At 47.8% G+C, this 24,150-nt stretch overlaps 1 protein-coding gene across 1 annotated transcript in view; it reads right to left on the bottom strand.

The window, feature by feature from the left end:
* The window catches only part of cnc (NFE2 like bZIP transcription factor cap-n-collar), a 181,657-nt gene extending 158,984 nt beyond the window's left edge, over nucleotides 1-22,673 (bottom strand). The window contains exons 1-2 of the mRNA XM_065448127.2: nucleotides 22,495-22,673; nucleotides 21,604-21,764 (exon numbers count right to left, since the gene is read on the bottom strand). Coding sequence (XP_065304199.2) covers nucleotides 21,604-21,663 — 60 coding nt within the window. The 5' untranslated portion in view covers nucleotides 21,664-21,764; nucleotides 22,495-22,673. The remainder of the gene's footprint in view (nucleotides 1-21,603; nucleotides 21,765-22,494) is intronic.
* Between the last annotated feature and the right edge of the window lie 1,477 nt (nucleotides 22,674-24,150).

The following is a 24,150-nucleotide window of genomic DNA, read 5'->3' as shown; positions in this document are numbered from 1 at the left end:
TTCTCTCCTTTAGCGCGCGACTTCGTTTTGTGCGTTTCTACGCACGTATACAGCTCCCACATTACCGTTTCCGAACTCTAGCACCGGAACTAGGCCGGGCTGATGCCGTCCGACACATGCCTTTTCCATTATCTTGCTGCTCCAGCACTAAGACAACGCTTAAATATGGGTAAGATCCATGCCGTACCGCACCATTGAAGTTAAATAGCCTCCAAGTGTCTTGCGTAGAAACTGAATGCAAGAAAACTGCAGCGCGTAGCAGACGCGCCTGGCTTTTCACTTGCTTCCCGAGCGCAGATGCCCACGGTTCCTTAACGGGTCTGGCACAGCAGCGGCGCGGCACGGCAGTTCCACGCAAAAGCCTCACGCAGGAGCCGGCGCTTTGGACACACTCCCAGTATTCTGGTGATTCTAGGCAACCGTGCTCGTGTCCCAGACCACCGTGTGGATCTCCGCATGGCTTCCATTGGTCGAGTTAATGCAGCCGCTCTTTACGACGTTAGCGCCAAAGCGCCCTTCAGTTACGGCCCTTTCGGGCGGGCGATACTTTAGGAAAGTGGCGGCGGACATGGTTCTTTACGTCGTCATGGCAACAGGAACTGCAGCCGCGCGGCACCTTCTCTCCAAAGCAGCTTTTAAAAATTATTATGGAGACTTGTTCAGCTCGCTACCCGCTTCCCCCCCTCCCCCCCCCATGTCGCATGCGCAGTTCTTTTGTTGTTGTTGCTTTTGCCTGTGCCCGCGGCGTGTTCTTCATGCATGCCTACTACGCCGCGTAATAGCTTTTTTTTTCATTCAAGTACACCGAATGGACGGCGACCACGCGCGAGTACACAAATAACGCCAATGCGTCCTTCAACGCATAAAGACGCATTGGAATTTTTGTTCCAGACTCCAGTGCTGTGAAGACAGAACCCCGTAAGGGAAATAAAGAGCACGCTGCTCTGATAAGACTGCTTCTAGCTTTTGTAGTTGCTGGCATACACTACACTGCTCTGTTGCTCGATGTTCGCTCGCCCGTAGCGATGTATTAAACCAGTTTGTTTTACGTCATCTCGTCTACGTGCCGTTCCCTCCTCGATGATCAACGAGGGACAAACTCCGAGCGAACGCAGTTGAAGTTGGCGGCCGCTCGAAGTCGTGAAGTTATTTAAGTATAAAGCGTTAGTAATGAGAGGACTAAGTTCATTCCATTCTCTAATTGTATTAAGGAGATATGAATATCTAAAGCAATTTGAATTAAAGGTGTATTCATTAGATGTTCTAGCGTGCTTGTGGCGTGTTGACCTAGAACGATTCAAAGAACTTCGTACGGAGGTGTCAATGGTTTTGTCACCATGAATAAAATGAAACAAAAACTTTAGTCGTGCTAGTTTTGCCCTATTTTGCAGTGATAATAAACCGGTTCTATTTTAAAATTCAGTCAACGAATCCGTTAACTTGTGTATATTATAAAGGAACCTTATTGCCTTCCTCTTCATCCCCTCTTATGAGTTCTCTTGTGTGTACGCAAATCAAACATCACATGCGTGCTCCAGCACTGGTCGAACAAGAATTTTGTAGGCCAGCAGATGTGTATCTGCTGACGCAAGACGAAGGCGTTTTCTCAGAAACATGTGTCGCTTTGGTGCTCAGCATATACATTGATTTATGCTTGAGGTTATGTTGTTAACATGGGTTTCCCATCGGAGAGAGCGTGTTAATGTGACGCCTAAATATTTACCCCGAAATACACAAGTGAGAGGTGTGTCATTAAGTAAATGTGAGTAAAATGAAATATCTGTTTCTTTCTACTTACTGTTATCATTACTTATCTTTGGCATTTAGAGTCATCGGCCACTCCTGACACCAAGAAAAGGTATGTAGCGGTATGTTCGCAGCATAGAGGCACTATTTGCGGAGTAAATTTATTTATTTATAAATAAATAAGTAAACTACACACATGAAAGAAAAATTACAAACAGCAATATAATTCGTGGCTTGGAGAGATGCATTGGAGTTTATTAACGAACAAACAATTAAAATTAATTAAAAATGCAAATAGATACTATCGCTTCGTGGAGAAGAGTGCTCAGTCTTGCTGCATGCGGGTTCTCGACTCACCCGAATCGATGACCAGCACACGGCACAATATGTCCACAAACACGCAACTACAGTCACTCAGCCAGTCCTCCTTGAACAGCAACTGCAGACGCCTCGGACTTTTATGGCCGAATTGCGTGATGACAAGGGTGATGAAGTCATTTCTGTGCTTCATTACACGCTCTCGGTGTACACTCATCATACAAAGGTCGTCCAGCCTGTCGTTTGTCATCGTTGAGCGTAGCCAGGTTCTCACTTTCCTCATTGTACTGAAGGAGCGTTCGACCGTACAGGTAGTAACTGGCAAAGCCAGAGCCACCTCAATGGCTTTTGCAACACCGGGGAAGAATGTCTTGGCCTGATGTAGAAGTACGCAGTAAGTTATTTCTAGTGGGTCCCCAGTTTTGTTGTACCACATCTCGTACCAAGAGATGGTCTCTCTCTTAAAGTTGTCGATGCCGTAAAAGCATTGGAGTTGTTCGGCGAGGGCAGCGAACTCAACACGGCTCAACTGCTTCATTTTTGATGGATGCAGCTGGAGAAAAGCGGAAAAGCGGAATTGCTTTCAGAAAAGCGGCGAGCTAAAGAAGCAGTGAAAGAGTCCAAGTACGGCACATATATTGCCACACGGTAGTGTTCGTCCGGCGACTGAATCCTGTAGTTGTCTCGGTGGTCCTGGCGAGAGACTTGTCTTGGTACAGATGTCACCCCATTTAAGTGATTGGGTGCCTCCCTTGCTGCATTCATGATGTCAGCGAACTCTCCTACAGCGTTTGTCCGGTGGCCGCGAAAAATACGTTGCAGCTCAGTGATGTGGTCATATACAGAATGGAAGTCTATGGATACACCTTGCAGAACGTTCGTAACTGGTTCGAGCCGAGCGCTATACTTCGCTACAATGTGCAAGCAGACGATGAAAGATGAGCTTGTTGTTGCGCAGTAGAGGATGTGAGCTCGTTGTCTAGTTGCAGAGTTCGAGCATGATTCCGTTGACGCGAGCTCCTCGAGTGATTCGACTATGGCCACGTAATGCTGAGAGAAGATTCTAATAGAGTTGTATTTTGCGGACCATCTTGTCTCCCACAGCATCGGAATGTTGGGCACCAATTTTCTCCGGAGCACGCTCTCACGGAAGAAGTTTATGGTTTGTTTGATTATCCCAATTGTTTTTCGAATTTCAGAGAGGTCGTTTAAATCGTTGATGACTGACGAGATTTAGTTTGTGACTTGTGCAGTAGAATAATAGTGCCTTCGGGAACTGTTTCTGCATTATTTTGTTCACTCCAGCTTCTTTTACAGCCATTGTAGAGCATCCATCTTACCCCTTCCCAACGAGGTTCGAAAGAATCAGCCCGGCATTCGTCAAAAGCTTCAAGATTTCAGCGGCGATGCAAGCAGAGTTTAATTGCTCCAGATCTACAAATCCCAAAAACTGCTCTCCAACGCACGCTTCGGCTCCCGCCTTGTCAATAAAGCGAACTTCTATAGACATCTGCTCTTTTCCTGAAATATCTGCAGTTTCGTCAGCAAGAACGGAAAAAGCAAACGCTGTGTTAGCTTCGGCAACTATCTGCTCTCTCAGGATGTCGCCACAGATTGTGATGATATCGTTTTGGACACGGACAAAAGTGTACTTAGCATTGCCAGCAGAAGAGGCGAAGTGCTCCTGAAGTCGAGTATCTCCAGCTTCTACCCGAAAGTAAAGGAGATCATTGAAGACTCCACTATCGGACTGCTTGCCGCGAATTGGCAAGCCATGCGTTGAGCAAAAGGCAATGGTGAAAACTATTGGAAATAGTTTCTCATATTCCTTTCAACTTGCTCGTGTAGTGCTCTGTTCAGCTGCTGTACAACGGGTAGCTGCTTGCCTCATATCACATCCATCCATATAAGTTCCATATCACATCCATCATATCCATATTCGCATCCATATTCACATCCATATCACATCCATATTCCATCCATATCACATCCATAAGTTCTGTGAGGCCATCATTGCCTCCTGGTGCCATTGGGATTTTACGTGATCCCTGCACGCCTCGTGCATTTTTCTGTAGTTACTGAAAGCGCGCACGATACCTTGAGTACCCCGGTGAACACGCGGAGGAAAAGTGACACAAAAACGATAAAGGGTGCCTTTCGCTGAGTACGCAAGCCAAGGGGCGTAATCTCCCAGTCATTGGTGGCGAAAAGGCCTCTTTCCAGGTGTTACATCCTTCTTAAAGTCGTATGTAACATTTTGCGACCATGGCTAAGTAAGAAGACGTAACTTCAAAAAGTCCGGGATGCCAGTGAGTTTAGCTTTGCCTAGAAACTCTCCTAAGCCATATCCTTGAGGCGAGTTAGTTGTTTTCTTGCTGTTGTCTCCGGACTTCAATCCTAAGCAAGGAGAAAGGGCTGGGCTGACTGCGTGACTGGAACTCGCTGTTGGTGGAGTTCCTTCCATGGAGTTGGCGACATCGGCTGCTGTCCGGTGATGAACGCTTGCATCCCTCTGGTAAAATGCTACACCGTTGTCACAGGTCACACCAGAATCTTCAGGGGCGCAGTTGAATAACACGTCGTCAGACAACCGCTGACGCTTGAAGAAGCGTCGGATGTCCATGAATCGGGACCGCGCGAGTCAAAGCTGGCTATGGAGTTCCTCGTGGTTGATAGTGTTGTTGGCAGTGTGGCTCTCTGGGTGTTTACACTGTATAAATTCACCCGAAGCGCTTGACAATCGTTTTCATAACCAGAAAATGAAGCAAAGCATAGACTCCTACAAATTACACTCTTTCATGAATAAAAAAGCTTATTTAATTGACTATCCTATTTTGATAGGTAGCTATACACAAAATTTAGTTGCGGTTGCATTCATCTGCGACGAAAATAATTATGTGGTCCTATCTTAATTCGTTGAAATGGATCGCATAATGACACTACTAGCCTCGGCTTTCAGTGCAATACAAGCGTACAAGCTTTTTGAGGGGCGGACTTATATAGGCTTAGTTTGGGCGGCGGGGTGGTCGAAATTTCGTCATTTCGCCAAGGAGTGTCTACAAGCAAATGTGATGCCACGGGAAGGTGTCACACTTTCCCGTGGCAGTCAAGACTTTTTCCTAAATGTAGCCGGCAATTTATGAGAAAGCGGAAGTTATCGTGATAATACTGCTAGATCTCGAAGTTAAGATAAAAAACCTCAAGCGTTCCTCTCAGAATTGTTCGCTACATTTCGCCTGTCATTCTTTCACTGCCGTGCCATCACCAGCTAGATTACGTCATGGTGTGCAGAGTGCAAAGTTTGCTCGCAATCCTGAATGGCGCTTCTACGGATATGAGGAACCTGAGTGTGTTAATAAACTTTTTAACTTGAGCGAAAAAAATTATTGTCCCCATTTCCAGGGAGATGCAGCCGCCCCCTCTTGCCCCCCCCCCCCCCCCCCCCATCCGGGCGCCCATGCTCACATTCGCTCGCACTCATTCAAAAGGCGTGAGTGCCAGTGAGTGCCAGTGAGTGTGAGTGGAGGTGAGTGCGTGTGAGGGCGAGTGAGTGTGAGCGGAGGTGAGTGCGAGTGAGTGCCAATTAGAGTGAGTGGAGGTGAGGGTGAGCGTGAGTGGGCGGTTGTGAGTGCGAGTGGAGGTGAGCGTGAACGTGAGTGAGGCTTGGAAAAATTATGGTGAGTGGGCGTGAGTGAGTATTCTCCCACACTACCGACCTATGGCGTGGATCCAGCACCGATCCTCGCATCTCGTGGCCCTGCTGTCGCGCTTTGCTCGGTCAGCACGGCGCAGACGGGGTGGCGAAGCACTGTCCGTGTCTGTTCACGCGTTTTGGCGGTTTGTGTGCATGCGTGTTTTGGTGCAGTCTCGGTGCTTTTTGCGACACTCTTGTGTGTTTTCAATGCCGTGCGTATTTTGACTAATTAACGACACGTATCCAATATTACGCCGCGACGCGAATGCATAATTATGCTCCGTTCCTGCAGCGAGAACTTGCCTTGCAATGTGCAAGTCTGCTCGCAAGCGAGCAAAGCTCAAGTAGGTTTTAAGTTTTTTTTTATTCCGAAAAGGAGTGTTGAGAGTGTGTATATACAGGGTGTCCCAGGTAACTTTAGCGAGAGTTTTAATATATGTGCTTCCCACGTAACTGGACAGAACCAAAGTAATGTTGTTTGCCGTGGCTTGGAGATACTCAAATTAGTTTATCATTCCGCCTAGTTAGATAATTAGTCTAAATAATTAATCCATTTATCAAATAAAATAATGAGATGAAATGTGTCAATGAGAACATTGTATATCGGCATGAAAAACTCCCGATGCAGCTTTCTGTTCCTCCATACGTGCTACATAATAGTGTTTTTCCTAGTGTGAAAGAAGACCGCAAATGCACGCCGCGCGACTGGCCTCTCGAGGCACTTTGCGTATATTCGCGGGCTTCTTTCGCGCTCGGAAAAACACTTTTATGTAGCACGTATTGCGCAAGAGAAAGCTGTATCGCATTGCCACCACCAAAGGTCGAGGATTCGACTCTCACCAACTATCGTGGGTTCGAGTGCCTTAAATAACTCCATATTACTTAACTTCGCCTTAATTACTAAAAGAGTAAGTGGGTTCGACTCCTGCCAATGGTCGTTGGTTCGAGTGTCGTAATGAACACTATCGTAATTAAACATGTTTCTTTATTATCTCTGCCTTAATTAACTTCGCCTTAATGAACACCAAAGGCCGCGTCTTGGATTCCTACTAAATGTCGCGCGTTCGAGTGCATTAACTATGTCTTACAAATTGGGCCTTAATTATCATCGCCCTAATTAACAACCTTTAAAAACTTTTGAAAGTTTTTGCTGAAACGCTCGGTATATATAAAAGATATATCAGCCACTGATGTTTGCGGAGATACAGTATATGTGGAGAAGAGGATACATAGGTTGCTTCTATAACTAGCGATAAAATTAGAAGGGCTTTGCAAGACATGATCCGGGGGAAAGTGGCAGGACAAGATGAAATAACAATTGATTTAATGAAATATGGAGATCGATGATATTGTTATCGGGAGTATTTACTCAAAAGTAAACATCTAGCACTTGGTTAGTCAAGACTGCACAGGGCACACAGGTTTTAGCAGGTCTTTCAGTTCGACAGGAGAGACTATGACTCAGCCCCACTTTGTCTTCGCCACTAGTCGTGACATTATCCCCGGCAGGTGCACGAAGGACCGTCCCAGTGCTGGTTTTGGTCAAAAAGGCTTATCACTGTTGTAACGCTTGAGGCGGGAAACACGTACGATGTCACTTCGTTGTGTGGCCCTCGATGAAGTGGATGTTATGGGAGTTATCTCATAGGTGACAGGAGTCACCTGGCGCAGCATGCGGTAGCACCCGACGTACCCCGACATTAACTTTCCACAGAGGCCGATACGACGATATGGGAGCAAGAGAAGGACGAGAGAGCCTGGTGGAAAAGCCGTATCCCGGTGTCGACAATCGTAAACGAACTTTTGCGCGGCCTGGGATGACGAGAGCCGAGCGCGGGCTACTGTGCGCGCGACGAGCGCACGCGTGGTGGCATCTTGCTCGTAGGAAGTCGTGGACGCCGGGTCAGAAGGAAGCAAGGTGCCAAATGGTAATAAGGGATGGCGGCCAAAGAGAAGATAGAAGGGTGAGTAGCCGGCAATGACGCGATGAGCTGTATGCAAATGTGACGAACGGAAGGGCAACGTCTCAATCGTGGTGATCATCAGAAACGTACATGGAAAGCATGTCGGTCAGAGTACGGTTGAGGCGTTCGGTGAGTACATTCGTTTGAGGGTGATCTGAGGTGGTGAAGTTGTGATGAGTAGCACATGATCGAAGTAGATCGTCAACCACACGAGACAGGAAGTAGCGACCGCGATTTGTGAGTAGGTGACGTGGAGCATCATGTTGGAGGATGACGTCGTACAGTAGGAAGTCGGCTACGTCCGTGGCGCAGCTGGTTGGAAACGCTCGAGTAAGTGCATATCACGCGGTATAATCTGTAGCGACTGCAATCCATTTGTTGCCTTTCGTGGAAATTGAAAAGGGGCCGAGCAAGTCCAGGCCCACTCGATAAAACGGCTCGGTTGAAACGTCAGTTGGCTGAAGGAGACCAGCAGGTTGAGTGGCAAGTTTCTTGCGGCGCTGACACAGGTCACAAGATGTTACGTAGCGGTGAACGGAACCATAAAGGTCCTTCTAGAAGAAACGTCGTCGTATGCGATTACAAGTCCTGGAGACGCCTAAGTGCCCGGACGTTGGGGCGTAATGAATCTGGACGAGAACATCTCTACGTAAATGACGCGGGACAACTAGCAGGAGTTCTGCGCCATCGGGGTGCATGCTGCGGGGATAAAGGAGGTTGCCCTGAAGCAAGGACATGTTGACTGAGGAGTTGAGGGTGCCGGATTGCAGACGGTCAATAAGAGAGAGCAACGATGGATCTCTACGTTGATCGTCGGCCCCATGGATGAAGTCTGTGATTGCTAAGACGTAGGCGTCAGGGTCTACTTCAGTGGAGTCAATTGGTTCAACGGGGTGACAGGATAGGCAGTCGGCGTCAGTGTGCTAAGTTGCCAGGTTTGTACACAACCCAGAACGTGCACTCCTGTAATCGTAATGGCCAACGGCCGAGCCTCCCTGTGGGGTCTTTAAGTGTTGAGAGCCAGCAGAGCGCATGACGGTCTTTTATGACCACGAACGGCCGTCCATATAGGCGGACGGAATTTCGCGGCAGCCCAGACAAGAGCTAGGCACTCCCGCTCAGTAATGGTGTAATTCTTTTCCGACTGTGATAGGAGGCGACTAGCATACGCTATCACACGGTTAGCTCCGTTCTGTCTTTGGGCGAAGATAGCCCCTATGCCATGGCCGCTTGCGTCGGTGCGAAGCTCCGTTCTAGCAGCTGTGTCAAAATGAGCCAGCACAGGTGGTGATGCGAGGGCAGAAATTAGCGATGCAAAGGAAGTCGCTTGGTCCGCGCCCCAAGAAGAGGTCGCATGTTTTTTGAGGCGGTTTATGAGGGGTCGAGCAATGTCTGCGAAGTTAAGAACAAAGCGACGAAAATAGGAGCAGAGCCCAAAAAAGCTGCGTACTTCCTGCGTGTACCGCGGAATCGGGAACTCACGGCCGGCACGGACTTTGTCAGGGTCTGGTTGGACACTATAGCATTAACTCGGTGTTCAAATAATTTGAGGAATTGAGCTGGAGGTCAGCCCGGCGAAATATGTAGGGAATGGTCGACAGACGAGGGAGGTGGCTTTCAAAGCTGGGCGATAAAACGATGACATTTTCCAGATAACAAAGACAGGTCGACCACTTAAGACAGCGTAGAAAGGTGTCCATCATGCGTTCGAAAGTTGCAGGTTGCGTTACACAACCATAAAGGCATTACCTTAAATTGGTAGAGGCCGTCGAGTGTGATCAAAGCGGCCTTCTCGTGGTCGCGGTCATCGACGGCAATTTGCCAGTATCCCGAGCAGAGATCTAGCTATGAGAAATATCTGCCTGTTGTGCTGTTGGCTGTTGACTGTTGTTGAAAATTGCCATATGTTGTCCTTATTTTTCACAAGCATCAAAGCGGATGCGCAAGGTCTAGAGGAAGGCTCTATCATATATTTGTCAAGCATTTTCTCTACCTCCTTTTGGATGACTTCGCGCTCAGTGTGAGACACTCAGTAAGTGTTCTTGTGAAGGGGGCTGGCGTCTCCAGTGTCGATGCGGTGGGCCACGACATGTGTACTGCCTAGTGGACTGTTCTCAACATCAAAAACGTGAAGGTAAGAAAATAGGACAGCAGGGAGTGCTTCACTTTGGGAAGGTAAGAGGTCCGGGGATATCATTTTGTTGGCGCTGGTATGACAGGTTGGGGCACGGTCTCAGCGTCAGCAGCGAATGCAGAAATTGTACATTCTTCCAGCGGTGACAGTTCGGCTAGTTAAATTCATTGAGGAAGAATATGGGCCGAAGTAGAAAAGTTGAGGACTGGATCATCGTTCTGTTGTTGGCAACAACCAATATGGTGTGAGGAAGTGTTACGTTGCGCGAGAGGATCAGATCTGTGAGGTGAGCGACCACATAGACACCATCAGGGACGGGGGAAATGGTGACAGAAGCACGCAGGTAGCAGCCTGAGCAGGTAGTCGTAGAAACTGCCCAGAACGTAGGCGAGTGTTACGTGATGGCGAGTGTGAATATTCGACTGGGAAGGCTTAGAAATGAGAATCAACGGCGAATATCTCAACTTTTGGTTTGCAGATGACATTCTCCTATTTAGCAACACTGGGGATGCATTAACAAATTATTGAGGACCTTAACCGAGAAAGTGTAACAGTAGGGTTGAATATTAATATGCAAAAGACAAAGGTAATGTTCAGTCGCCTGGCAAAGGAGCAAGGAACCATGATTTCCAGTGTGCCTCTAGAGTCTGCACAGGTACGTACATTTAGGTCAATTATTAACAGGCGACCTAGATCATGAGAAGGAAATGAACAGAAAAATAATGATGGATTGGAGTCTTTACGGCTGGTGTTGCCAAATCCTGAGTGGAAGTTTATCCCCTTTTGTTGGAAAGAAAAGTCTATAATCATTGCATTCTCTCGATGCTAACAAAGGCAGGTTCAACTACCTAACTAAGCATCCACCCTAACCCCTCACCCCCCCCCCTCGCCCGCTTCCGTAAACCACACATTACTCAGAGGTGGAAAGCAACAGGCACATAACGAAACAATAAGATATATGGACAAAAACACAAAGAAAATGAAACTAAGTGTGGAAGTATATCACTCAGAAATACAAGGAGCTAGACATTTGTATGCATACATTATTCAAGGTAATATGAAAAAGGGCACCAATATTTCTTGCAAAATATATTACTGATAAATTGTGCAGTACCTTGTAAAATAAACAAGAACATATAAAAGACTATGTAACACCACCACAACTTCCTTAATTCTCCACAAGTGGAAAAATACCCATCGAGAAAGGGGTCAGTCAAGGAGACACAGTCTCTCTAATGGTGTTTGCACTGCATGCTTAGAAGTATTAAAGTATTAGACAGGGAAAGATTAGGAATGAGGATCAATGGCGAATGCCTGAACAGCATTCGGTTAGCAGGCGACATTGACCTGTTCAGCAATGTTGGCAACAAAACCTTAACCACGAAAGTGTAAGAGTAGTCTGGAAGATGAATATGCAGAAGACAGAGGTAATGTTGAACAACCTAGCAAGGGAACAAGAAATTGTGTTGGGTAGTTTGGTTCCAGAATCTGTGGAGGGTACCTTTATCTAAGTCAATTACTCACAGGAAATCCTGATCACGATAAGAAAATTACAGATAAATAAAGAAGGGTTGGAGCGCATATACGGAAGGCCTTACCAAATCATTACCGGAAGCCTACCGCTATCGTTGAAAAGTGCACAATCAGTGCATTCTACCGCTACAACATATGCTACTACACACAGCGCGCACTAAAAAAAACGGACGAAGAATAGACAAACACGAGCGCTGTGCTGCGTGTAATAGTTAGGAAGATGTACCGACTCGCCCAGCTAGCTACTGTACAACATCTGCAGTAGAAATTTGGAGGTTAACAAGGGAGCTCTAAAACATGTTAAGAACTGCGCAAAGAGCGATGGAACAAAATATGTTAGGCGTAACCTTAAGAGACAGGACGAGAGCTATGTGGATCAGAGAGGTGTGGATGCGTAGCTTAGATAACCGGTGGGCCATTGTGGGAATGGGGGCCAAGAGAAGGGAAGCGCAGTCGAGGATGGCAGAAGACTAGGTTGGGTGATGAAATTAAGAAATTTGCAAGCGCAAGTTGGAATCACCTTGCTCAAGACAGGGATAATTGCAGATCGCTGGGAGAGGTAAACGTCCGTGAGTGCATGGACATAAAATAGCCTGATGATGATGATGATGTGGTTGTTGATATGTTGCGATAAGTAAGTAGAAAATGCACGGAAACAATGGAATGCAGAAATATACAAAATTCATGAAATATGTAGTGAAATAATATATGAATATAATGAAATGAATAAATGTGTATAGAAATTAGTTATATTCTTATATAGCCTACTTGCCAGTGCCACTATGGGTGCTATTTAATTGTGCCCAGCATCATTCGAAATGATTCTAGCTCTCATCCTCTAGGATCGAGCCCGAAAACCGTGTGTACATGTGCAAGGAATTCAGAGCCTCGAGAAATATACGGAGCCACAATGTTACCTGGAACAACCAGAATAACAGATATTTTATTTATTTCTGGCGGAACCTCCAACCTCTCTACTCCTAGAGCAACACTGAACCAAGCGATACATATGGCCGCTCCTCGGTACGCACATGGGCTCGAAGGCCGAAGACGTGACGTCGCTTACTTAAAGGGGACGCTCACTCAAGGATTGAGTTCGACTGCATGCAAAAGCAACAAGGAAAACGGCTATTCTTCCTTATTGCAGTACGCCCACTGTAAGGGCGACGCGACTACTTAAGCCCTACTACTTAAACGGGCGTAGTGTGTGCATCTTGAGGAGCTGGTGCTAAATGACGCGAACTAGGTCAGGACTGACACCCTGTTACGATCGAGCAGTGGGGTCAGATAACTTCGAGCCGCTTCCGCATTTCTGCGATGAATCGCTTCGGCTTCGTGAAGCTGCCAGTACATCCCACAGGATAGACCATGCTGCGGTGACGCCATTGTGTGACGTGTCTGACGAAGAATAGATGATTGTCAAACGGCGGTTGCTGGATGCCGCTTGACCCAAGACCATGGTGACGTGATAAAGAAACTCGCGAAAAAGTGCGCGTTACGGCCGCTGCTAGACGCCCAAGCACACTGTCAAACGGTCGGGTACTATGATCTTTACTGAAGAGACGAGTAATTACGTGGTGTCAACTCAACAGCGTGTCCTATCCATAGTCAAGCAATATGCATTCGTCGGCATTTACATAAACTAAAGGAATGCTTACTCAAGCACCCACCAAGATTATACAGTGAAAGCTCGTTAATTCGAACTTCAATAATTCGAATTTATGGATAACTCGAACTGTACGATTTGGTCCGGCCAAGCTCCACAGAAGTCTATGTATAAAAAAGTCCGTTAATTCGAACGCGGGAAGGTTCCCTCACGGATAATTCGAACTACGCTCGCCTGGCACACGTCTAGAGAAACGCGCCTACTGCCTACACACAAGGCTGTATTGCCTCCGAAACGGAGAGAACGGCGAGAGAAGGCAAAATTGGAAAAAAATTTAACCGACGCGGGGTCAGCCAGAAGGCTGCGGCGTCTGCCGCCTCTCCGTTTTACGTAACCTCCGAGACTTCTTGCCCATTGCGAATCTCGGAGGCTTTGCAAATCTTGTACAGCTGCTAATGTTGTGCGGAGATGGCACGGCAAGCTCCAAAACACAGCGAATCAAGTACGTCGCAGCTGCGCTTGCAATCAAGAACCAACGAATCCGGGCCTTCGCCACCTTCACATGTTCAGCGTCTTTGTCTCGGCAGTCTTCATTGGTTGTGCACCTCTGTTTTAAGCTTAGGAGGTATCGGCCGTCGCGATTCATTGTGATGGTGTTAAGCTTCGGTTAACGTTCGTTTCGGTGGACATCGGTGGTGTGGCACAGTCGGACCCAGAGCTTCGACTTGAAGATGGCGTGTGCCCGCGGCACACGCATTCACTTTCTGACACGCCAAATTCCTGACATGCCCTACTGCTTCCAAATCGCAGTGTACTGTTGCCCTCCTTCACTTTCGTTAGTTCGAACTTTCGTTAATTCGAACTGAAGCGGCTTCCCCTTGCGGTTCGAATTAACGAGCTTTTACTGTATATGAAAATAAACATGACGTGCAACGCAGCAATAATGAAAAACAGAGCACTTTGGAGCCACAATAAATATGAGGTGGTGCGTAGAATCTATGTATATAGAAAGGAATAATGGTGCCAGCGCTAACGTTCGCAAATGCCATTCTGTACTTAAACTCGGACATCTTGTCGGAGCTGGAAGTTAACCAAAGATCGGTAGGCCGGTTGGTATTTGGAGCCCACGGCAAAACCCCAAATGATGCAGTGTACGGTACCATGGGTTGGGCCTCGCTTGAAGTCAGACAAGCGCAGAGTAAATTTAGTTTTGAAGGAAGACTTAGAAACATGGATCAAAATAAATGAGTGATGGTACACAAGTATCTGCACCTTAGAAAGCGTGGGCACAGAATGGAGGAAGAGTTCATGAAAGTTGGCAACCAAGAACAGGGTAATTGAAAGGATATATAGACAACCAGGAGTCATCAGAAAGAAAGTGAGAGAAGCAGAGACAGCGGATTGGATGCAAAGAATGGAAACAAAAAAAACCGTGAATATTTACAAGAATGAGAAGAAAGAAATTAGAAAGGAAAATCTGTACGATGACACGAAGAGAAGTGCCTTACTGTTTGAGACTCGAGCTGGTTGCCTAAGGACAAAAACATACCGGAGCAAGTATTCGGAACAAGACGAGGTGTGTGTATGCTGCAGCAAAAATCCGGAGACCACTCAACCCATTCTGATGGAATGCGAAGGGATTCACCCTTCGAAAACGAAAACCTTCCAGAAGTGCTTGGGTTTAAAGTAGGCGGAAGTATTAACCGGTCAGCAGTCGAGATAAGCAAGAACCGTTTATAGTATTCGTGGAAAAAAAGCAGGGGAGAGATTGATACGACCGGATCCATTACAGGCATAGGTAATGGTACGAAGTTGATAGAGAAGTTTTGAGGAATAGAAAGGAGATTAAAGAGATGTATACAAAAATGCTAGAATTAAGAACATGTATATAGCCTACCTGATTAACACGAGCAGGCTAGGTGACTATTTGTCACCGCCGCGTTTCAATTGGGATGCCAATAACTCATCATCATCATCATCATCATCATCATGAAACAAACTTAGTGAGCCGAGATGCGTAAACAGAGACAAGTTTCAAACCTCCTGTTAACGATTTGCTCACTGCTGTCTCTGGGGCAGTGAACCGTGTGCCTGTGTGTACTTCTCACATCCTGTTCAGTGAACAAAGGTGCCTGTGCTATCAAGCGCGCTCTCACCGTGAAAGTGGAGTTTTCGGTGACTTCGGGCACTCCTGTTGGAGGAAGGTGCCCCAGTCGGCTTCCCTTCACTGTTGAGATGTAACGCTATCTACTACTAATGTAAATAATGTAAATAAACATTGTACTCTTCGTTTTCGATAAAAAACTGCTCTTCAACGTACTCCTCTGAGTGGATTAGGTGGACGACGGCATGGGCCAGCTACCGCATGTTGAAATGCCCGACCCCAACTCTTACAAACCACAAGAATATTCTGGCAATAGATGTTGAACCTGCTGTGGCCGCATTACAGGCCTTGCGTCAGTCACCGACCTCGGTGGTACGCAAGTCCGCTTTCACGTTCTGCCTAGCAAGGAGGTCGCCACTGGTGCTGTGCTCACACTCATCGACGAGGCCATTTTCAACGTGGATTTGGCGATACTTAGTAAGTCAGCGCACACGTTTCTCGCAATGTCAAGTCCCGCTGTGCGAAGGTATAGTACGCAACACTGAATCGCTTCCGTTACACGTCAAGTAGGATCACTTTCGACGTATAGTTCATCCCCTCAAACCAGGATCACTACCATGTAGGAAATGCGCGAAGCGTGGCCGCGTAAGTGAGTGTATGCACAAACGCAATGGCCTGATCCCACTGCTCTGAGCCTCGCAACACTGCCCGTTCCATAGCCAACGTTCTGAAGCGGCCTGTCTCTGATACCATGATGTTCATTTTAATGAATTTCTCCTAATTCAGGAAGCACTGGCCATATTGAAGCAGATGGTGAGGGACCACTCGTCTGACCGAGAAGCTGCCGACATGGTTTAGAAAACCACCCCGACGGTGTTCCTGTCACCGAGTTCAATCAAAGGCAACCACAGCTTCGATTATGCACATGAAAACTAATCATCACCACGTTCTCTTCCACTCAGATTAAGCAGACTTGACTGCACGTGGCTCGAGAACTTACCCACCGAGCCGACGGCGTGGTATCCTAACTATAGCGCATGCATGCTCGACTCGTACCAAGACATCACACAACATTACAAGCTAATCCGCAGGATGTACGCACCCCCACACAGGATACCTAGAGAGCAGGAGCGATCCCACCGTGCTCTACAAGTTAATACATTCCCCCACCCAACCAGAAATAACCTCATATCCCTACACAATTCTCTCCGCAATGCCGCTTCCACGCAGAACCCAGGCCCCCCAGGCGCATAGTAGGGGGTTGGAGACAGGCGCCATTGCATCCTCCGAACACTTATCGAACCAACGAGCTTTGGGAGAGAGCCTTGGCCAGCTCCGAACTCGAGGTTCAGCAACGGCTTATTGCGAGGACTCAGGACGCGGCCCGAGCTCAAGGCATTCTTGAATAAGGACGCCTCTCCAAAGCTTCATTTGTGTAATAAACATGTTTATTCTTCCTCTTTCTCCAAGGACAATGACGCCAAAGAAAAAGAGCGCGCCCACTTATCCTTGGCCTAACAGGGCGCCATCCATCCTGTGACTTTCAAGACAAAGCGACAGCAATGAACTCACCGTCGCCTCCAGAGAAATCGTCAGAGCGCGCAATTTATGATCGGCTGGTCGTTGTCATACTCTATTCACTAATTGACGCCCGTCGCGTTCTTTTTGCTAAGCTGCAGGCAGCATCAGCTCGAAGCGCCTTACAAGTATTGGGGGCCCTGCATCAAGTACTTGCATGCCTTCAGTAGGTATCAAGTCTGCGAAAATGAAGATCATTGGACCATGCATGCCAGTCGCAGAAATCAATGTAAAGATTACTAAGTACATCAAGTCGACAGGTCGCTGCGACCATTTATAGACTCGCTGCGCATCCTGACATGCACGCGCAACTTGTTTTATATGTCTATCCTTTTTTCTCTCTTTTCATCCTTACGCCTCCTTCCCGCAATGCAGGGTCATCGGTGATACGTACGGGTCAGAAAATACGTCACACATGTGCGGCGTCGGATACTCCTCGGTTCTTGTTGAGCGGGTGGTATACATACGACATACAGTTATTTTATCATGTACAAATCAAACTAGTACTAACGCATCAGAAAGAAGACCTCAAAGCAATATTGCGAATCCCTAAATCTCTTCTATCTGTCTCTCTTGCTTCGCAGGCGACATTTCCACAGAGAGCCGCACATTACTGTGTCCCATCCAAGTAGATCCCGAACAACCTGTTTTTTTTTTCACTGAAGAAATTTACTGATCAGATTTACGTCCCTGACAGACACAACACACTGTAAAGTTTGAGCGAGAAGCACGAGGAGGTCTGAGCGGTTCCCATTTTTTTCTTTGTCGCAACCATATGAACATACGGAAACAATGTCTCTAGAGAAATCATACGTTCATTAATTGCTACTTTTAATTCAAACATAAACACAAAGTTTCCGCTCCTTAGTGTGTTACCTTACCTGCTTTTCTTAGTTACTATTGCTGACTATACATACCCCCACTGTAATGCCACATGGGCGCTGTGTTGTTAGGAACGGCCTGGGGGGTTGGCGAACTAGAGGAGAAGCGACCTACGAAACCTGCCTGGCCCGCTGCGATGACTCCACTTTGTGAAAACAATAATGCGCCGAGTCAACAGGCCCTCGGCGCCACCATGACTGCTGCGGCGACTCGCTTTGTAAGGCCCACAATGCGCCGTGTCCCCAACAGAACGACGCCGGGATGTCTAGACACAGTCGGCGGACCAAGTATTGTTTGTGGAGTCACCGTCGCCTTTACAATATGGTTGAAGCGGGGGAACTCCTGGAATAAGTTTTGTGGCGCCATCTCACGGTTCTTGGAAGTCGTCAGTCGATAGACAGACGCGGCGGCCACTGTCTGCGGAGTCAACACTGGGATCAAGAGGCGCCTGCTCGGGGCAAGACCCTTGTCTACGAAAACCCTCTCACCTTGGTGTAGTCAGCAAACCTGTGCGGGAGTGTGTAAACCCTCCCCCTCAAAGGCAGGTCGGCGACGATGACTTTGGACGCTCCGAATCGGTCGACGGTTGAACGGCCGTTTTCTCTCACCTAGGGATCTAGGGAGGACAGAGTGTTTATAAGCAGCTGTTGCGCGGCGGCTGGGGGTGCATTCCTCTTTCAGTCATGCTAGACTGATGAACGGTAACGTTCTCATATAGATACTGTAAATTAATCCCATATTCCTCGTTCTCGATGAGAACAAGTCTCCCCCTTCAACAACGTCCTCAGCGTGGATAAGTTGGACGACGGCATGGGCCAGCTACCATCTATTTCATGCCCGACACCAACCTTTACAGTGTGTACTCTGATAAGGTAATAAATGAATAAATAAGCACTATGTAACACGCGCACAGGCACACATGAGCAGATCTCGCTCGATGGTCGTGAACACTCGCTGTCACAACGCGGGCGTGATGTAGGATGGACCTAGAGCTAGGACGGACCTAGGTGCCCCACCTCCAATAAAACTCACGTTGGACGGCACCCCCATCCCAGAAGTGGAAAAGGTCTGAATCCTAGGCATCCTACTCCAGAGTAATGGCAAGAACATCGCCACGATAACCAAACTCACAAACACCGTCCATCAGATCATGCGGCTCATACGACGAATTGCCAACCGACACAGGCGCATCAGAGAACATGACCTCCTTCGCCTAGTTCAAGCATTCGTTGTCAGCCGCATAGTATACTCTCTCCCATATCTCTTCGTCACGAGAGCAGAAGAAGAGAAAATCAACGCCCTGATTCGCCAGGCATACAAGACCACCCTCAACCTCCCTCGACACACCTTCAACGAACGGCTCTTACTCATGGGCATACATAACACACTAGCCGAGCTTAGAGAAGCTCACCGGACGGCACAACTTGAACGTCTCTCCTCCACCCCTACAGGCCGCAGCATTATTAAGAACCTAGGTCTTAACCCAACCAACACTCTCCGACCTACATACCCCCCCCCCCCCCCCCCGGGGGGCCACCCAATAGCTTTTAATTGTGCATCCACTCCCCAAAACACATGCACTCAGTCCACCACCAAGCTCGACGCGCAGCAAGAGCCCAGGCACCACACAAACGTTACAACCAACACACGGAGGCTGTCTACGTAGATGCCGCGGCATGCACCACTCAGCCAGCCTTTGCCATTTGCGCAATCGGCAACAATCTTTCACTTCTAGTAGCTGTATCGGTCCTAATGCACACCTCGCTAGAAGCCGCAGAAGCTGCAATTGCCCTTGCGATCTCCTCAACCACTGCTACACTCGTATTTAGTGACTCAAAAACCGCGATCAGAAACTTTGCAAAAGGGCGGACGCATGCCGTCGTCCATAAAATTCTCAACTCCTCTCAGCCCCCCACTAGGCCCATTCAACTCATATGGGTCCCTGCGCACGCGGGCCATCCAGGCAACGAAGCCGCCCATGATGGACCTAGAGGCCTTGACCAGAGCCGAACAAACAATATACAGGAAAATCCAGGCAGGATCCTTTCCCGACCTCTGCCTCCAGAACAAAATGTACCCAGAGAGATACAACAATAGATGTCCTCACTGCAATGCATTAGGCACCCTTCGGCACGTCATAGGAGAGTGCAATTTTTCCATAGACCACCCCCCACCTATACCCATAACTAACCCCGTGCTATTCTCACCCTTTACGAGCGATGAGAGATCATGCTGTCCAGCCCCGCCCTGGAAGACCAGCTCCGACTGATCCACAGGGGCCAGGCGGCCCTGGAAGCATATGGAGCCCGCGAAGAGGGAGCCACCCCAGCAGACGCTTAACGCGTTTCATTTCATAATGGACCAGTAAAGTTGTTTCTCTCTCTCTCTCTCTCTCACCGCTCGAGCGTACGTCAACCGAGCAGGGCAAGCCGCCGAGCCAGGGAGCGCCCGTGACCGAATGGTCACATACCACGAAATTTCACTCCACTACAGAGAGCAACGACTCCACTATCCTCCGCCTCACAAATCACTCACTAAATTAGAGCAGGTGACGTGGCGCCAGCTACAATGTCGCATTTTTCTCTCCCCCGCCCTTTTAGCACTAATGCACCCAGGGCTGTTCTGTCCAGAGTGTACCTTATGCGGAGCCCCAAGAGCTGATTTCCAGCACATACTATACATATACTCTGAGTTCCAACCGCCAACAGAATGGCAACTCACTGACCTCGAGCGACGGGAGGTCGCGGTGTCCAGCTCCGACCCAGCTGTCCAAAAGCCGCTGGTGGGCTGGGCTTCAGAAGTCGCCGGACGTCACCGACTGCCGGCCACTTCACGTGACCGAGGGCCAACCCAGGAATAGCTTAAGATATGGCTCAATATTTATTAAAGTTTATCACCACCACCATTGAGACCGCAAACAGGACTAAGCGAACGACGCTTGCCGCTCGGTTCACGCGACCTCCAGCAAAGACGCCCGAAAAGAAAGCAAATGCTGCCGTCAGCCATCTCGGCTCACTGAATCTTTGCACCAGACGGAGATCACCTCCAAGATAGGGCGCGGCCAGTGTACGCGCGAAGCCGCGCGGACAGCCATTCGCAGCCACGGCCGGGCCAGCAAAGGAGACGCACCCTGACCTCCCCCCCCCCCCCACCATCCTCCCGCACGCGCCTGATCATGGTACTTGCTGGATCATCTCCTCTCCCCGACCTTGCGCACTGTCACGTGATCTGCAAAATGAGCGCGCATCAAGCCACCATCTTTCTCGTCTCCTCCTCGCGCGCTTTCCTTCGCATCCACAGCATGTGGAGCGCGGGGCGCGACGGGATCTTATCGCATTTGGACTTTATATGGAAACTCACGGCTACGCCGACGACGAAAATCACCTGGAGTGTCCATATGCAACAAAAGAAAGTATTACAAATAAGCGATTAGAAAGATCTGCAAGAAACCTTGCACATAGTCTTCTGGGACTGAATTCATAAATGACTCTTACGTTGGAATTGTTCGTCAGAGAAAAATCGAGCAAATCCTGATGCCGGACACAATAGTGAAGACTGCTACCTAATCACTTATGAACAAAAAGTTGGTGAATTTGGCCCCTGGTTCTCTCGCCGTTTATGCTGTCTATGGACCTATACCTGTAACGCTACACAAATTTCCATAGAGAAATAGCAATCGTAAAACAATATATTGTCAGTTACAAATTGTAGTTTCGTGGTACAATCCCAGACGCAGCACTGAGTGAGCGCTGCACGCGTGTTTGATGTTTTGCCCTGTTTTAGCGCTGTTTTGTCATAATGGTAATTTTGTCATCGTATATTGTATTTGATCGCTGTATATGAGTATACTTATACCACACAGGTACCTGACTTTTGTTGCATACTTTGTCTACATTCAAGAAGAAATTAGCTGCGACTGACAGGATCCGCATTTTTATATGGCATGGAATCCTGTGCGTACGTTGGTCGCCATGCCTGAGCACGCAATTCAAGCAAAATTTATTTGCGCCGAGACATGAACCTCTAATCAAGATGTTCACCTACCGTCAATGGAGCCGGTGGTCTCAGCGTGGGGTGGTGAAATTGTTGGTTCACCAACGCCATGTTGGTCGGAAAGAAGGTTTGTCGCGTTACTTGTCTCTGGTTCTTGGCGAGGAACGTGTGTGGTGCTAGATGACCTTTTATCAGAGACGGCGAAGTGTTGCCTAAGAGAATGAGATAACGGAATAATTATGTGTACAGATATCATACTTGCACGCATGAAAGTAAACACGTCTGCAGTATCAATGACGCGACGATTAGCACCAATCGTGCGCTTGAATGCGTTGAATTTATTGTTAAATATCACAAGGATAACCGATAGTCTATAGAAGAAATATCTATGAGAAAGGTTATATTGTCAAGCTTTGGGTGATTATACTTGGTCTAAACGAAAAGTGTCTCAATTATTAAAACTTGCAAATAAATAAATAAATAAATAAATAAATAAATAAATAAATAAATGAACGCTTGCTGGCGATAACGCTTGATGATTCCATTAAGGAGTTGAATTAAAAAAGGGAAGGAAACGCCTGCATACCAATATTTATATGCGTGATGAAAGCATTCAAAATGGTCAAAAGTACTCTGTGGCATTGCTCAATAGTCCTCGGCACGAATAATAATACATTAAATTATTACGACGTGATATGATATGAGTAGCCATCGATAGTGTATACGAGCGCGCCTATCATTAGTTGCGTGCTTTTCCAGGACCTGATTGCATGTTTTGTCCCGTAGTTGCGACATACGAGCGCTATCTTGCACTCGTCAGGTGCCTGATGCACCGTACGTAATGTGACTGTAGTTTCGCACTTGTCGAAATAACATGCACACGCTGTTCCGAGAGACTAAGAGGAAACAGGTGAAAAACAAAAGCATGAGCTGCAGGCTTACCAGCCAGTTGTCTAGGGTAGCCGAGGAGCCGACGCTTTCATTCATATGTAACTCGTACACGTGTGTCAAAGTTTGACGGGGTGCGAGTGTGGTCTTTGCAGAGTCACATGACACACGTTGACACGACGCTTAGAATTGACGAGGTCAGGTGCTCAAAACACTGCACAAGGAGCTTGGCTCACGGAAGATGGGATCGCCGACGTCTCGGGACACGCGTGGAAGGTCGGAGCCAGCGTCGTCCGGCCCGTCGCTATCGTGGCGCGGTCTCTCTCTCTCTCTGACCTCTCCCCCGCTTATCGGCGACGGCTGCGTGATTACGGCTCAAAAGTTGGAGGCGCGGAAGAGCTCCACGGTGAAATCGCATAGTCGTCGCCTGGTGTCAGCGCGGCTTGCCCTTTCCCTTCTTCTTCAGTCGCTCGCCTCGTCGCGATGGCGTGTGCGGCTCGCCATCGACTCCCGTGGCGTGAACGGGAGCGAACACCGATTGGAATGCCCCGTTGGATAAAGTGAAACGCGGATCAGCTCACGTGTTAAGGGTATACAGTTGCGTGGGAATGACGAGGTGCAATCACTGCGTAGACGGTTCGTGGACACGGCATATAGACCCAGACGCACGCTTTCAAGCGTAAATAAAGTGGAATGGAATGGAAGCCAATCTAATAACGCGAGGCATTTTAGTCATTTTTATGTTGGCGTTCGAATTTGTGCTCATATTGCCAAATCGACAAACGCATCAACGCTGGCACGCCTTAAAGGTAGCTGGAATAACTGGCGCCTCTTCAGTGGGAATGGAAGCTCTGCAGCCACTACCATGCTTCAAACACATTTTCGTTTTTGGATGCAGGAGAGCGCAGCACCTCAACTTTTCTGTAAAACGTGAAACAATGTTTGGCTGCTAGTGCTTCCAGGCCCACAAGTATTGTTCCAATTACCATGTGAACGTGTTCTTGTTTTCAAGTTGTTATTTGTGTCCGCCAAAGTAGAGCTAAACCCTGGACCCCCTAAAGAAGATCGTAGACTGCTTAACAAGGAGTTGCTGCTTGTTAAATCGCTACACCGCAAATTTGTTTCTAAACACCAAGAAGTGATGACTGCCTTGAGTGAAGTCAAAGAGGCTCAGTATTCAATGGAGCAACAAATAGCCCATATCGACAACAGGCTCTCGGCAGTTGAACAATGCACTCGATCGTCTGAAGGGCAACAGGGGGAAAGCCTCGTGCCGCAAGTAGCCGTATTGAACCAGCGGCTCAATGGATTTGAAGGCCGTTCACGCCGCGAAAATTTGATACTTAATGGGGTAGCAGATAGCACTGCGGAAACTTGGGCGCAGTCAGAAGAGAAAATGTGCTCGGTTTTAAATTCAGCATTAAACATGAACCTATATATAAGAGCGATGGCCGCATTTCCAGGGCACACAGACTTGGCCGTTCTGTCCCTAACAAGCCCAGGCCTGTTATTGTCAGATTTTTATCGTCTAAGCTAAGGGAAACGATATTTCTTTCTTCTAAAAATAAGTTAAAGACAACTGCAGTTTCCGTAAGTGAAGATTTTTGTAAGGCAACTAGAGCTGTCAGAACTAAACTGTAGAAATTTGGCAAACAAAGCGACCAATTTTTCACTGTGAAGTACAAGCTGTATATTAACAAAAAGGATATA

This window comes from Dermacentor albipictus, chromosome 4, assembly GCF_038994185.2.
Source record: "Dermacentor albipictus isolate Rhodes 1998 colony chromosome 4, USDA_Dalb.pri_finalv2, whole genome shotgun sequence".
NCBI classification, from domain to species: Eukaryota; Metazoa; Arthropoda; class Arachnida; order Ixodida; family Ixodidae; genus Dermacentor; species Dermacentor albipictus.
Note: the sequence above shows the minus strand (reverse complement) of the source record. Positions and strands in the feature narration are given on the sequence as shown.